The sequence below is a fragment of the Eleutherodactylus coqui genome, chromosome 1, assembly GCF_035609145.1.
Source record: "Eleutherodactylus coqui strain aEleCoq1 chromosome 1, aEleCoq1.hap1, whole genome shotgun sequence".
Classification (NCBI taxonomy): domain Eukaryota; kingdom Metazoa; phylum Chordata; class Amphibia; order Anura; family Eleutherodactylidae; genus Eleutherodactylus; species Eleutherodactylus coqui.
In genome coordinates, this window is record NC_089837.1 from 356,247,731 (window position 1) to 356,264,249 (window position 16,519).

A 16,519-nucleotide genomic window follows, 5' to 3' on the forward strand; every position below is an offset into this window, starting at 1 on the left:
GCTGTCTTGGCAGACTGCCTATCAGGCCGTCTCCGTGGGGTGGCTTGATAGACTGCCTGCTCGATCGCAGTATGATATAATACTATGGCATTACATCATACTGCAGGAGCAATCAAAGCATCGCAAGTTGTTGTGCCCTGTGGGGACTAAAGAAAAGTAAAAGTCAGAACAATAATGTTTTACTAAATATTAAAAAAATAAAGTAATAAATGTAAAAAAAGAACCTTTTGCCATATTTATAATGAAAGAATCTAAATAAAACAAAAATATATAGTTGGTATCACTGCATCCGCAAAAGTCCAATCTATTAAAGTAACGCATTATTTACCCCAGACGATGAACGTCATCCGGGGGACAAAAAAAAAAGAACGCCCAAAATCCACTTTTTTGGTCACCCTGTCTCCCAGAAAAAAATCAATAAAAAGTCATATGTATTCAGTTATGGTACCAACGCAACTACAGGTCATCCCACAAAAAATGAGCCCTCACACAACTATGTTGACGGAAAAATAAAAAAGTTATTGAGCGCAGAAGATAGGGGCAAAAATAATTTAAAAATAATTTTTTTAAATTAAATAAAGTAGTACAGCAAAAAAAAACCTATATAAGTTTGGTATCGTAGTAATCATACTGACCCATGGAATAAAGATATCATATCATTTTTGTTGCAGTCTGTGCGCCGCATAAGCAAGACACAGCGAAAAATGGTGGAATGTCGATTTTTCCATTCTACTACTCTTAGAATTTTTTAAAAATTTTTCAGTACATTACATGGTATGATAAATAGCACCATTAAAAAATACAACTCGTCCTGCAAAAAACAAGCCATCATACAGCTACGTCAATGGATAAATAAAGGAGTTACGATTTTTTAAGAGGGGGGAGGAAAAAACGAAAATGGAAAAAACAGGGTCTGCATCATTAAGGAGTTAATAGTGTATGCAGTTTCCTAGAAATGCGTGTTTATTGAGTGCTGCAGGAAATTTTTATAATGTGTTTTTTAATTGTGTTTCAAAACTGCAACAAAAAACATGAACACAGTCGGGGAGGCAACAAACTAATGCCAAGGTGCTAGATTACATATGTAAATGTGTTTTGCAGCTATATGCAACACAGTTTAGGTATGGGTACAGGTACAGGTGTGGGGGGCCTGAGATGAACTTTAGCACCCGGGCCCCTGAGCCTTTAGCTACGCACCTGACTGACAACAATAACTTTTTTCTACAGGCTAAGGGCTCCTGGACACGGTCGGATTCGATTTGTGAAATCCAGGGTCGGTGGTTGTCCCCGGATTCCACAGCAAATACCACTAATTGCCTTCTATGGAGAACCACTGCTTCCTGCACACGAGCGAAAATTTCTGCTCGTGGCATGAAAAACGCAGCATGCTCCATTGCGTGCGGTTTTCTGTCCCACGGCCCTTCTGCAGTCAGCACTGCAGACGGGTCACGGGATCCACTTTATTGCCTAGTAACGGCTTAGCTTTCTCTGTGCTGAGCATGTGTCGGCGCGATGGCCGGCCCTCCCGCAGTACAGAGAAAGAAAAACCCAGACAGGTAAGCGGCGTTACGGCCGCGCACAGGGTCGGATCCTGCTGCGGGATCCCACATGCTGGATCCAACGCTGTTGTGTGCAGGAGGTCTTATACTTCTTTCTTTTTACCATATAAATGTAGTCTCTAGCACCATATTGGATACACACATGTATTTATTTAATATTGTATTTGTGTATTAAAATATGCATGTTCTTCTACTGCCTATCAGAGACCTTGTTTCCCGTAGGTGCTGGGTGCAAGGGCAGAGACGCCAACAAACCACTGTGCCTTAAAGGAAAGTACTATTGATGATTTATCCTCATTAAAATGAATGGGAGCTGCTCCTGCCGTTACAAGCGATGGCCACTACACCGTGGTCGGAGCAGCAGCTTCCATTCTGACCCCTGTGTATTGTGGCACTGACAGTAAGCACCTGATCAAGCAGTGGACCCCAGCAATTATTGATGACCCATCATGAAGATCATCAATAGTATTTTCCTGGAAAACCCTTTTAACTAGAGGATTAAACATTCTTTTACACGACCTTAAACACTTCTTCGCCTGACAACCAGGTCATGTAAAGGGACAAACTATCAGCCAGCGAAATGAGTGAATCACCATTTCATTTCAGCAAGCATAAAAATACGGATTGGCTGTGCATCTAGTCTATGGGGACGAACAATCATGAGTAAGCTGATTCTTGATATCTGTGAAGGAGAATTAAATGAGCGCCAGTCCACAAGCATGTCAGTTGATGCTCTTTACATGGGACTGAGAAAACAGTTCATGGCAAAGGACCCTAAGATACTGGGCTATGGTAGTTAGCACTAGGTGAAGGAAAGCCTAACTACTAAACCCTTTTGATTTTGCTACAAATTGCATATGATCCAGGTGCTCTTCTGCGAACTTAATAGCCTAGACAACAGACCTACATTGATACATTGTAGCAAACTATCAGGACAAGAGAATGTTTTCCCTGCTGATGTACCGTATTTGGCACACAGAAGACTAGGAATGTTCAGCTGTGACAAGTATTTGGTCCGTGTACCTGTTTTCAGCTTTTGATTGAGGGCTGCGGATCGGACGGCTTCCATTGACTGCAATGGAAGCTGTCTGCGCGGAATCTGCGCAAAATGGAGCATGCTGCAATTTTTCCTCTGCTTTGCAGAAACCGCAGTTGGTTTCCGCAAGTGTGCAGGAGAAATCGATTTCCCATAGCATGCTATGGGCGGTATTGGCTGCGGATCCGCAGTGCGGATGGCCGCTGCAGATTCCACAGCAAATATCCGCCCGTGAGCAGGAGGCCTAAGAGCGTTCACTGACAGAATACAAAGATTTTAAAAGTGAATAGGTGATGGGCAACACAATATATGAGAAAATTGTAATATAACATTGCTCTTGTTTTTTGGTTCTTTTTCTCGTACAATTATTGGCTACAAGTTCTATTTATGCATTTCTTTATTTCCAGTGTTACGGGAGAAGTGTAAAAAGACAGATCGATAGAAACATTACCTTTCATAAAATGGTTGCTTGGATGATTGCATTGCATACAGGTTAGTAGGAGAAAACATTTGTTTCTTAAACATTATTCAAACTTAAATTATATTTCAACCTAGCAGGATTAGTAAAATATAAAGAATGTTTAAAACTGCAGCAATGAAAACTATGGCTTTGACGTGTTGACCTGCTATAGGATGTGATGTTCTATAAAATCATTTTAAAAAAATATAAAAAGCTGCTACTGCATGCATTCACAGTGTATTCTGCGGCCCATGTACATGCTGCCATCAAAGGCTCTCTGACCGACATTAGCCCCAGTTGATCATACAGGTAGAATAGCACTGCATGCAGTGCTATTGTTCCTCTAAAAGCTATGGAAACCATATCAGAACCCAGTGAACCCCATTGTAAGTCTATATCAGTGATGGTGAACCTTTTAGAGACCGAGTGCCCAAACTGCAACCCAAAACCCACATATTTATGCCAAAGTGCCAACATGTCAGGGGGCGGGGCTTATCACGATGTATGATTTCCCCCCCTGTCATTTTAAAAAGGACAGGGACGCTTCAAAATAGACAGCGTGCAGATTTTGACTGCTTTTTGGATGCGGAAATACTGCAGAATGTCCTCAGCAGAAATTTCAGTGGAAAATTCTGCAGCATTTCCGCATGCAAAAGCAGTCAAAATCTGCACCCTGTCTATTTTAAAAAAGCCCTGCCCATTTTTGCCACGTGTAAACATAGCCCATCGATAATAGTGACCCCCGTCCCCATTGTAATGGCGCCCTCCCACTGGCGATTTTTTTCCCTGCGAAATTCGCAGCATTTTTTTCTCTGCAGGGGTCTATGGGACTTGTAATGTTAAAATCGTGATCGCGCAAAATCGCGATTTCGCGGTAAATTGCGATTTTGCGCGATCGCGATTTTAACATTACAAGTCCCATAGACCCCTGCAGAGAAAAAAATGCTGCGAATTTCGCAGGGAAAAAAATCGCCAGTGGGTGGGCGCCCTAATAGTGACACCCCACAGCGGCCCCCAGTATAATAGTAACACCCCACAGCAGCCCCCAGTGTAATAGCAACACCCCACAGTGTACCCCAGTGTAATAGCGACACCCCACAGTTGCACCCCAGTGTAATAGCGAAACCCCACAGTGGCCCCCAGTGTAATAGTGACACCCCACAGTTGCCCCCAGAATAATAGTGACACACCACAGTTGCCCCCAGAGTAATAATGACCCGCACAGTGGCCCCCAGAGTAATAGTGATGCCCCACAGCGGCCCCCAGTGTAATAGTGACACCCCACAGCGGCCCCCAGTGTAATAGTGACAACCCACAGCGGCCCCCTCTATTATAGTGACACCCCTATCCCCCTTCCCCGAGACCCATATACTTACCCCCTCCTCCTCTGCTCAGGGTTGCTGCTGGCACTGATCCCGGTGCAAACTGTGACATCAGTGGGCTGCCAGATGCCTCCTCCCTGTGCTCTCGCGGAACTAAGTAGTAGGAGACGTCAAGGGAGGGGAGGATCCCGGCTGCACACTGACATCGCAGTGTGCACCAGGATCAGTGCTGCTAGCAGCGCAGCTGAGTGAATGCCGGCAGGGGAGCTGCAGCCCCTGCCAGAATTCACAAGTGATGAGCGGCCAATGGCGGCGCGAGCCAGCAGGGAGGGCCCTGCGTGCCGCCTTTGGCATGCGTGCCATAGGTTCGTCACCACTGATCTATATGGTACATTGAGCACTGGTGGCATCTGTTGACGGATCCTGTAATGCATTGCGATTTCCATTGTAATTGGAAATTACAGTGCAAGAATGAACAGAGTCATTATCCTTCAGCACCATTGTTGTGTCTTTAGGTATCCTAAGGCACCATTCAGATGGGACGGAATTCTTCCACAGGATGCAGCCAAATCTTCAGCTGCGGAATTCCACACCAAAATCTGCAGTTCTAACTTTGGATTTTGATGCGGAATTGCAGGCAGGTTTTAAGCCATTTTGAATTCTGCATCAAAATCTGCATATAGCTTGTGGATTTTTATGCTGAATTTACAGCGGTTTGCAGTGCATCACATGGCCTATTCCATCCTGTGTGAAAGGTCCTTACAGCTTTGAGCTAAAGCCTCTTTTATATGGCATGATGATTGTGCAAATTGCTTGTGAACACATGCAGTGAAAGAAAGATTAGCAATAAATTGCTGATTGGTACTTTTTATGCAGGCCTAAAAATCATTGTAGAACCATCTCTGGCCCATTCCACCTCCATTCACCAATGGTCACTCCTGCGAAAGGGCACAGGAGCCATCATTGCTGGGAGAGTTGTCAGACAATTTAGCACTCAACAGTCGCCCTAAAAGGGACTTAAGGGAAGGTGCATTTGAAAGAACAAGTAAGTGAATCCCTTAGAATTATCAGGATTTAGGATTTAGTTACTAATAAAATTTGATCTGATTGCTATCTAAGTCACAATTATAGACAAACACAATTGAAGTATATTAACACACAAGCATATACCTTTCATGTCTTTTATTGAGCACATCTACAGGGCAGGGATAAAAAGTGGGTAAATCTGTGGTAATGATTTCTCCAAGAGCTTATAAGCAAACGGTGTTTCAGTTAAGGAGATGAGATTGCAAGTGAGGGGTTGACAGGTGCTTTGTCCATTAAATAAAGGTGCACAAAGCCTGGTTACTGACAAATCTTTTTATCCCAAGAGAGATTAGTAAGTTTGAACCATGCATTGATGCAAATAACATTCAAAAGACCTCAATAGACATGTTATAGAGATACATGAAGCTGACAAAGGTTCCAAATGCATTGCTAAAGACCTAGGTGCACATGAGTCCACAGACAAATAATCTAAAATGGAGAAAATTACAGGACTGTTGCTAATCTCCCTGGGAGCGGACATTCTGTTAAGACCACTTCAAGACAATGAACAAAAGGTGAGAAACAGTAAACGACCTACAGAAGACTCTACAAACTGCAAAAACCTCTTTTCATGCATCTGTTATTAGAAAAATTCTGAACAAGAATGAATTTGAAGCTGCTGCTGTCCAATAAAAACATTGCGGCCCATCTTAAGTTTGTCCAAGACAACAATGCTTCTGAGAAAATGTTTTATGGTCAGATAAGACAAAAGTAGACCTTTTTAACACAAAGGCCCAATGCTATGTTTGATGTAAAAACACTGCAAATTAACACCTAGCCTAATAGTGGAACATGTTGGAAGGTGTATCTTGGTTTGGCGCTGCTTTGGACAATTAAAACAATTAAATCGAAGCTGTATCAAAACATATGTAACCTATGTAGTGTAAAAGCAGCAGTCCGTGACCTCAAAGCAGAAGAAATATTGGGTGGCACAGCAAGACAATGACCCAAAGCACACAAGTAAATCAACTAAAGAATGGTTGAAAAATATTTGTTTTTTGAAATGGCCAAGTCCTGACTATCTTTACCCAATTGAGATGTTGTAGCATGACTTAGATTGTGTTTGTCTATAATTGTGACTTAGATAACAATCAGACCGCATTTTGGTAGTAATCAATGTAGAAATCCAGGTAATTCTGAAGGGTTCTTTGAATTTGTCTTACAATTGTATAGCTGCGATCTCTATAAAGATATCTTATGAAATTAATCAGCACAGACTTTTAGATCTGTAAACAAAATGATGTTCAAAAAAGAACTTTTTTAATCTCATGACATTATAATGTATACATGATGTCACAGTATTGGGATAAAGAAAAAGTAAGAGAAGGGTATATTATACAAGGCAGAGGTAATCATGGGGCTCCATAGTAAAATTTGGAAAGGCCACATGCAATTCTTCACGCCTCTTTACATTGTACATAATCTTTCATCCCTGAGTGGAATAGACCCCTTTGCTTATTGGGTCCCATAGCTGTGCTGGTGCCTGCTACCACAATACTTATACCCATCTTCAGGCGCGTAGCTAGAGGCTCATGGGCCGGGGTGCAAATGTTTAGCTTGGGGCCCCCTTCCAGACCCCTCCAACCCACACTCCTTTTCACGGCTACTCCTTGTACATCACTTTTAGCTACATTACTGTTTTTTTTAAATGACCCATCAATGGTTTTAAGAGAGTTTTAAAACATCCAGAACACAAGCATCAAGGCATGCTTTGCTTCCCCAAGAAAGAAAAAAATTATATATATATATATATATATATACACACATATACACACACATACATTGGAGACAGCATAATAACAATATATACAATAGAGACAACATAAGCTAACTTTTATAGCATGTTAGGGCTGATGTCCACGACCAGGTTTTCACCACGTATTATACGTGCGTTGCGCACACACACGTGGTGCGCAGTGAACGGAGTCAATGAAAGTCAATAGACTGCGTGTAGATATGCAACAGAAATAATTCTCAGCATGCTCTCTTTCTCTGCGTACCATGCAACGTGAGTCCTGTACACTTGTATTGGTTGCATATGATACACTGCCCATACGCAATACATTGCTTCCAAACGCATTGTCACTCTAAACACTCCCTATCACATGGAACACCCCTCGTCCCCCCCCACACCCCATCACACGGAACACCCCTCGTTCCCCCCCACTCCTCATCACACGGAACACCCCTCGTTCCCCCACCACCACCCATCACACAGGATGCCCCTCATTCTCTTTCCCCCCACTCCCCATCACACAGGATGCCCCTCGCTCTCCCCCCCATCACACAGGGTCCCCCTCGTTCTCCCCCCCATTACACAGGGTCTCCCTTGTTCTCCCCCCCATCACACAGGATCCCCCTCATCCCCACCCATCACACAGGGTCCCTCTCGTTCTCCCCCCCATCACACAGGGTCCCCCTCGTCTTCCCCCCCATCACACAGGGTCCTCCTCGTTCTCCCCCCATCACACAGGGTCCCCCTCGTTCTCTCCCCCCCATCACACAGGGTCCCCCTCGTTCTCTCCCCCATCACACAGGGTCCCCCTCGTTCTCTCCCCCCATCACACAGGGTTCCCCTCATTCCCCCCCATCACATAGGGTCCCCCCTGTTCTCTCCCCCCATCACACAGGCTCCCCCTCGTTCTCCCCCCATCACACAGGATCCCCCTCTTTTCCTCCCATCACACAGGGTCCCCCTCGTTCTCTCCCACACCATTGCACAGGGTCCCCCTCATTCTCTCCCCCCCATCACACAGGGTCCCCCTCGTTCTCTCCCCCCCCTTCACACAGGGTCCCCCTCGTTGTCTACCCCCCATCACACAGGGTCCCGCTCACTGACCGCAGTTACTTTCACTAAGGTCTCTGCGTGGGCCGGCAGCTTCTCCTGCACACCAGCGCTTCCTCCCGGACCTCTGCTCAGACTCCTCCCCTCTGATGATCTCAATGCAGAACGAGATAGGGGAGGAGTCTGAGCGGAGGTCTGGGAGGAAGCGCCGGTGTGCAGGAGAAGCTGCCGGCCCGCGCAGAGACCTTAGTGAAAGTAATGCAGTCAGTCAGTGTGTGGAAAGTGGGCTCAGGGGCCGGGTCGCAATCGAGACCACAGCGACCCCTATATGTACGCCTATGCCCATCTTCCATAGTATCCAAGTATAGTTTAAAAAATTACTTGGTGTCTGTTGTTTCTGCTATTTTTCTTCCCAGTATATATGAAATCAGGTATGTTCTGTGCATGACCATAGGTAATATACAACATTTATTCTGTTAGAAGATCTATACCCATCTGGTTTCTGAACATATAATGCATGATGAGTCAAGCCTAAAAAAACACAAAAACATAGCGGTAAATAGCTTGTCACCACAGACCTAATGAAATACTGGCAGTCCTTACGTGTGTAGTCACATGGTCGTGGTTTATGCGCAGTTAAAAGAGTGCATCAGGAAAAACGTATGCATTTTCTGCTATGGTTTTCATTGCGGTTTTCAGTTATTATGTTTTTCACCTGTAAAAGTTGCAACTATGTTGAAAACAAAAGCAAAGATGTAAATAGTATTTGTAATGTAGTTTTAACAGTACCGCGCCCGTGGGGAAGCCCCCTAATAGGTGCTAATTTGTAAATTACTTTTCTGGAATTCCATTCAAATTTTTCATGTATTGTGATTTCTGTGACTTTGATGGTGGGACATACACTCCAATTAAGTCTTCTGTAGTATCATTATTATTTTGTTGTATTTCGTTATAGCTATTCACACAGTGGCGCATTTGTTTAATGTGGAATGGCTGGTTAATGCTCGAGTGGAGGGAGTAAATGGTACAATAGAAACTTTTCTAACTGACCTCGGAGACAAGGACGGCGAAACATATGTCAACTTTGTTCGTTCAAAAACGCCAGTAAGTAGCCTAATTTCCTTTTATCAGTTCTTTGAAGACAATGTATCACTTTCTTTTTAGCTCCTTAAAAACACATATGGAAACTTCTATTTTTTGTACATAATTTTGGGTGCAGCCATGTTGCCTAAGCTACTGCCCTGAGCTATAAGACACAGTTTCAGATATTTGTTTACCACAACCGTCCAGTCATGAGCTCAGAATTGATATGTATGTAAGTCAGTACCTACAGGCAGGGGCATAACTATAGAGGATGCAGGGGATGCGGTTGCACCCGGGCCCAGGAGCCTCAGGGGGCCCATAAGGCCTCTCTTTCTCCATATAGGTAACCCAGTACTATAAGTAAAGCATTATAGTTGGGGGCCCTGTTACAGGTTTTGCATCGGGGCCCGGGAGCTTCAAGTTACGCCTCTGCCTACAGGGGGTGATTACGTACTATTTATTTCTCCTCAAATCTTGCTCCTTGACTGCTTTTTAGCTCAGCTGTGTCAGCGTGCATTCGCATGGGCAAGAGCAATATAATATCACACTTATAAAATTTTGATGTTCACTGCGAGTGCATTGCAGTGCGCGAAAAAAATCTCATTGCATCTCTGAACATGTAATTTTCAGGTGCGTTTTTCATGCATGTGTAAATTGCATGTATTTTAGATAGGGAAAATTAAAATTTGCATTGCAGTTGCATAAAACTCACATATACATGTAAGTGTGATGGAATTTTTTTCCTCATCCATTGGAAACAATGAGCAAGATTTCTGCAGACTTGCAGAAAAATAAAAAAAACGCAGCATGAAAACTGTGGGCTCTATTTCAGTGCGAGTTTTATGCGTCTCTCAATGCACAAAACTAGCTGAATGCACTTTTAGGACAGGACTTTTAACTGTGCCTATAATTTAGTTACAGAGCCTGCTTTGAGGTAGCCTGTGACACACGCCTTATCTCATGTATGGTTCGGAGTGCAGAGAAGGTAGCCCAAACCCATGAGGAGTGCTGCCCTCAGATCATACACTAGATTCTCACAAGCTTTATAGGGGTTTTGGCATTAGAAAAAAAAATCAATACTTACCTATTCCTCCCCAGGCAGTTATCTTACCGCATCTTCTCCTCGCCGATCTTCTCCTGGCTCCTCCAGTCCCCGGGTCACCTACAGCCAGCCGGATCCTCTTCTTCCTGTTATGTACTGTCCATTCACGCCATTCTGCTTCCTGCAGGTCAGTGTACCCGGTCACTAGTGATGTAGCGTTCACTGCCTAGCAGGGAATGCCTAATCCTATGCCGGGATTGCCGAGATTGCGCATGCGTGTTGTCTTGCCGCGAATGTTCATATACTATTGCCACGAGACACCACGGAAGCACAGTCATGGCAATAGCCGGCATAGGACTAGTGACATAGCGTACATTGACCTGCAGGAAGGAGACTGCTGAGAATGTACATAACATCACATAAAAGGATCTGGTCAGCTGGAGGTGAGGTGACCCGGGGGACTTGGAGATCCAGGAGAAGATTGGTGAGGAGAAGATGTGGTAAGAAGACTGACAAGGGAAGAATAGGTAGGTATTGATTTTTTTTTCAATGACAAAACAGCTTTAAGCCATGGGCACAAAAGTTATTTCTTATGAAAAAAAAGTTTAAAGCATACTGATATTCATTCTCTTTCTTAAAGGGGTTGTCTCGCGAAATCAAGTGGGGTTATACACTTCTGTATGGCCATATTAATGCACTTTGTAATGTACATTGTGCATTAAATATGAGCCATACAGAAGTTATTCACTTACCTGCTCCGTTGCTAGCGTCCTCGTCTCCATGGTTCCGTCTAAATTCGCTGGCGGCTTGCTTTTTTAGACGCGCTTGCGCAATCCGGTCTTCTGTTCTGAGCACAAACCGCTTCAGTATGCTCGCCGCTACAGCTCTTCTGCGCATGCGCAGACGAGCTGTATCTTCTCGGGAGCGCGCTGGAGCGGCCATTCTGCTACCATCCTCTGTCAGAGGAAGGTACAGAAACTGGAGCCGCCCAGCCGAGAAGCCCAGCCCAGCAGCCCAGCCCAGCCGAGCCGCCAAGCCCAGCCCAGCCACCCAGGTAAGTGATGGGTGACGGACTGACGGGGGTGACGCGTGACTGACTGCCGCTGTGGCCCCGGAGCCTACCGCTGGGCCCGGGAGCCTACCGCTGAGCCCCGGAGCCTACCACTGGGCCCCGGGGCCTACCGCTGGGCCCCGGAGCCTACCGCTGGGGAGACGGGGCCTACCGCTGGGCCCCGGGGCCTACCGCTGGGGAGCCGGGGCCTACCGCTGGGGAGCCGGGGCTAGTGCGGGGAAGCCGGGGCTAGCGCGGGGAAGCCGGGGCTAGCGCGGGGGAGCCGGGGGCTAGCGCCGGTTACCTGCTGCCTGGCGGTGGGTGACTGGTCGGCCGCGTTCAATCCCGGGGTCCGGTCGGCGGCTGCGGGGCGTCTGGTTGTCAGGGAGACACAGCTGGTAGCATCTCGGGAGCGCGCACGTCGGGCTACAGCAAGCGATGGGAAAAGAGCCGGCGGCCATCTTGGGGAAACTTTTTATAAGTTGCTGAAACGCTGGAACTGTATGTACAAACCAGCTAGAAAAGTCATTTACAGGGGGGCTTAGTAATGTATGCTTAATTAGGGGGACTGGGCAAAAAAAAAATTTCACTGCTTCCTCGAGACAACCCCTTTAATAGATGCAAATGTATGAACCTTTCTATTGTTGTTAGTGAAAAGTGGCATCTTCTAGCTCCTCGGTTTCCATCAGCCCTGTGTGTAAGCTTTATGTAAATGTTCACAAACCATCCCAGTCAACAAACAAGGTTAAAACAGTAAATACAGAAGGCCACCAGTAGGGCGAGGAAGCAGCTGCAGCTTCTCACTCAATGTTTCATTGAGATAGCATGAGAGAGAAGGGGAAGTAAGTCAGGGGAGAGGGGTATCTGGTTCAGAGCACACAGCAAAACCTTTATATCACACGAAGAAGAATTTGCCTATTCTGCAAGCATGGAAAGCAAGCTAGACAACATTTCTGGTTGCACTACAACTGGTATGCACTTGCAAAAAAGTTAGTGAACCCTTTGGACTTACCTGATTTTCTGCATTAAGGCCTCCCTCACAGACACCGCTTTTTGAGTGCAGCAAAGCACTGCGTTTTAAATCATGTCGCTTTGCTGTGTTTTACTTTCATTTTTGGCTGCAGCAACACCAAAACTTAGCACTCCTCATCATTATTGAGGAGCATTAAGCGCCCAAAAATAGACCATACACCGCTCGAAAATCGTGGTGCTGAAAAGCGCCGCATTAGTGTGGCTGTCTGCGTTCCCACTGGAAAAACAATGGGAGTGTTTTACTGCGATTATCGCGGTGCTGAAAGTGCTGCGCTAATTTTGTTAAAAAGCGCCTATGTGAGGGGGGCCTTATTGCTAATAAAATGTGGTTTGATTGTTATTTAAGTCACAATTTTAGACAAGCGCAATATAACTAAGCTAATATCACATAAACAGTTTTAGGCTTGGTTTACATGGGACGGAAATCCCGCGGATTGTCCGCAGCGGGACCGCACGGAAATTCTGCCAGATTTCCACAGCTTGAAGTCCCGTGGGATTTGGCGTGGGTTTTCAAGTGGCTTATTCCACTGCGGCCAGCTCTTCTCATAGAGAGGAGAGTTTCCACGCGGCTTGGCCACAGCGGATCGCCCGCAGCGTGTGGACGAGATTTTTGAAATCTCATCCACTTTGCTATATTAACCCAGGATAAAAATTGCAGGCGGAATTTCCATTCAGAAAGTCTGCACGGAAATTCTGCTGCAATTCCGCCCTGTGTGAACCCAGCCTTACTATTCCTGTCTTTTATTAAGCATATTGCATAAACATCCACAGTGAAGGAAGATAAAGTAAATGGACCTTTGTGTTAATGACTTCTCCAAGAGCAGTTTCAAATACTGTAGAGAGATGAGATTGGAAGTAGGGTTTTCAGTGCCTTTATCCATTAAATTAAGCGCACAATATGCCTTGACAAATCTGCTCTTTTCAAGAAAGATTGCTTAATGTGATACAAAAAACTTTCAGAACAAAAAGGAAAAGGTTACAAATACTTTGGCTAGACAAATAAAAAATGGAGAGAATTCAGCACTGCTGCTACCCTCCCTAGGAATAGGTGTCCTGTTAGGATCACTCCATCAGCACCATGGGCAGTCCTTAAAGGGGTTGTCCCGCGCCGAAACGGGTTTTTTTTTTTTTAACCCCCCCCCCCGTTCGGCGCGAGACAACCCCGATGCAGGGGTTAAAAAAACAAACCGCTCAGCGCTTACCTGAATCCCGGCGGTCCGGCGTCTTCATACTTACCTGCTGAAGATGGCCGCCGGGGTCTGCTTCCTCCGTGGACCGCAGCTCTTCTGTGCGGTCCATTGCCGATTCCAGCCTCCTGATTGGCTGGAATCGGCACGTGACGGGGCGGAGCTACACGGAGCCGGCATTCTGCACGAGCGGCTCCATTGAAGAGAGCAGAAGACCCGGACTGCGCAAGCGCGGCTAATTTGGCCATCGGAGGGCGACAATTAGTCGGCTCCATGGGAACGAGGACGCCAGCAACGGAGCAGGTAAGTAAAAAACTTTTTATAACTTCTGTATGGCTCATAATTAATGCACAATGTACATTACAAAGTGCATTAATATGGCCATACAGAAGTGTATAACCCCACTTGCTGCCGCGGGACAACCCCTTTAAATAGGTGAGTGAGCACCCAAGGGTGACAGCTATAGATGAGCGAGTATACTCGCTAAAGGCAATTGCTTGAGCGAGCATTGCCTTTAGCGAGTATCTCCCCCGCTCGAGACGGAAGGTTCGGGTGCCGGCAGCGAGCACGGAGCTGCGGGAGAGAGCGGGGCGGAACGGAGGGGAGATCTCTCTCTCCCTCTCTCCCCCTCGCTCCCTCCTGCTGACAGCCGCTACTCACCGCTCCCCCGCGCAGGCACCCAAACCTTCTGTCTCGAGCGGGGAAGATACTCGCTAAAGGCAATGCTCGCTCGAGCCTTTAGCAAGTATACTCGCTCATCTCTAGACAGCAAAGAACCTACAAAAGACTCTACACAGTGCAAAAACCTTTCTTCATGCTTTGATCATCAGAAAAAAACGCTGAACAAGAATTGTTTTCAAGGAAGGCCACTAATGAAGGCTCTGCTGTCCAAAAAAATTTACCTGAGATCGTCTGGATACTCCACAATGCTTCGTGGAAAATATTCTATGGACAGATGAGACAAAACAGAAACTTTTCTGCACAAATGCATAAGGTTCTGTTTGGAGGAAAAATATCACTGTCCACTAGTATAATCATAGTGGAATAAGCATCATGGCTTCTAGCTGCTTTGTTGAATCAGCTTTTGATCACCTTGCAATCATGGAGGGAAGAGTAAATTCTAAGATGTATCAAAACATTTTACAGTATAATATAAAGCCAGCAGTCCATGATCTAAGGCTGGAGAAATGGTGGGTCATACGACATGATAATGACAGAAAGCACACAAGTAAATCAGTTAAAGAATGGTTGATAAAGATTAGTGTTTTGGCATGGCCAAGTCAGAGTCCTGACCTTGACCCCATCAAGTTGATGTGGCAGGAACTTTGAGGACAGAGTGCACTCAAAGCATCCCATAAATACTGATCAACTGAATTACATTTGCATAGGAATAATTTTTCTCAGCATTGTGCAAATCGTATTTGAAGCTACAGAAACCGTTTGGTGGAGGTGATTAGTGCTAACGGGTAATTTACAAGTTATTAAATTCAAGGCTTCACTTAAAGGCTGCACTTACTTTTTATCCTTGCACTGTGGATGTTTACCCAATGCGCCAATGAAGGATATGAATGTTAAACCTGTCAGAATTATCAAATACCATGTAACATACAATGCGCTTTCCTGAATCAGTGTAACGTGAAACCAGTTCCAACATTCAATATCACAGACAGTCTGGCTGGATTTTGCAGTAAAGTGCATGTGCCACAGATCCAATTAGTATGGCCATTTCAGTGGTAAAACGTCTGTATTACTGAAATGTCTGCACTGATCGGCGGTCTAGTAGCGCCTGTCTGCGGTATTACATTGCCTGTACTGCTCCTTACCTGTAACAGGGGATGAGCAGCTCCTTTGGATACTAGGTGATTCCTTGTTATTTCTGACTTTCCTATGTAAAGACTTACTTTCTTTGTATTAGTTATCACTTTTCTTAAATATTTATTTTGTATTACTTTTGGATAACATTATTGGGCTTCAGTACTAATTAACTGTTTTCCATAGAGTTGTGGTTTCAACATACAATGGTCGTCCTAGAATCAATGTATATTGTATATTGCAGGACTACTGTATATATAAGGTAACATATATAACAAGAATATTTACCTCTGTTTACTGTATACTCAGTTTCATAGAAAAATTTGTACATTTTAGATGTATTTACTTACCTAGAAACTCTCAAACTAATCTTGTTGCCTAGATAGAGTAGTGAATGCAATAGACGTTTCAGTGCATTGTTTTCATCGTAGTACTTATCCTGCTGGATGAATGATTGGTTTTGATGTTATACATTATTCTCTGTTTCATGTTATTTTACAACAGAATCCAGTAGGGGGAATTCATGTGGCATTCACATTTCTGGCTGGCCTTACTGGAGTAGTGATTACTCTTGCGCTGATCCTAATAATAACGTCATCCACAAAAATTATCCGCAGATCCTACTTTGAAGTGTTTTGGTACACTCATCATCTTTTTGTTGTCTTCTTCATTGGCCTTGTCATCCATGGAGCAGGGTTCGTATTTTATAATGCACTGTTCTATCTAACTCCAATTCCCTTATGTGATGGAAAATCCATATTATACAATAATATTCACTCAGGGCTCCAACCCACTAGCGATATGTTTTCTTGCAATGCGAGAGTGAGTGAAAACGCATGATTATGAAACCACTGATTTTCAATGACTTCATACTCATTTGCGTTGTGTGCACTCAAGGCTCGCAAGGTTAAGAAAAGCCTGCGCTATTGCGCATTGCTTTCAAAGGGCCAGCGGCAGTAGCGCTGGCCCCATTGAAAACATAGGGAGTACATTGTGCTCCCCTGACACAGCTATGACAACTATGGCAGGGAATTCCTTTATCCCCGCTGCGAGGCTTCAGTGCA

The 16,519-nt window shown here is 44.9% G+C and overlaps 1 protein-coding gene across 1 annotated transcript in view; it reads left to right on the forward strand.

The window, feature by feature from the left end:
- The window catches only part of CYBB (cytochrome b-245 beta chain), a 50,102-nt gene that overhangs the window by 13,168 nt on the left and 20,415 nt on the right, over window positions 1-16,519 (forward strand). The window contains exons 4-6 of the mRNA XM_066577319.1: window positions 3,003-3,087; window positions 9,204-9,352; window positions 15,960-16,150. Coding sequence (XP_066433416.1) covers window positions 3,003-3,087; window positions 9,204-9,352; window positions 15,960-16,150 — 425 coding nt within the window. The remainder of the gene's footprint in view (window positions 1-3,002; window positions 3,088-9,203; window positions 9,353-15,959; window positions 16,151-16,519) is intronic.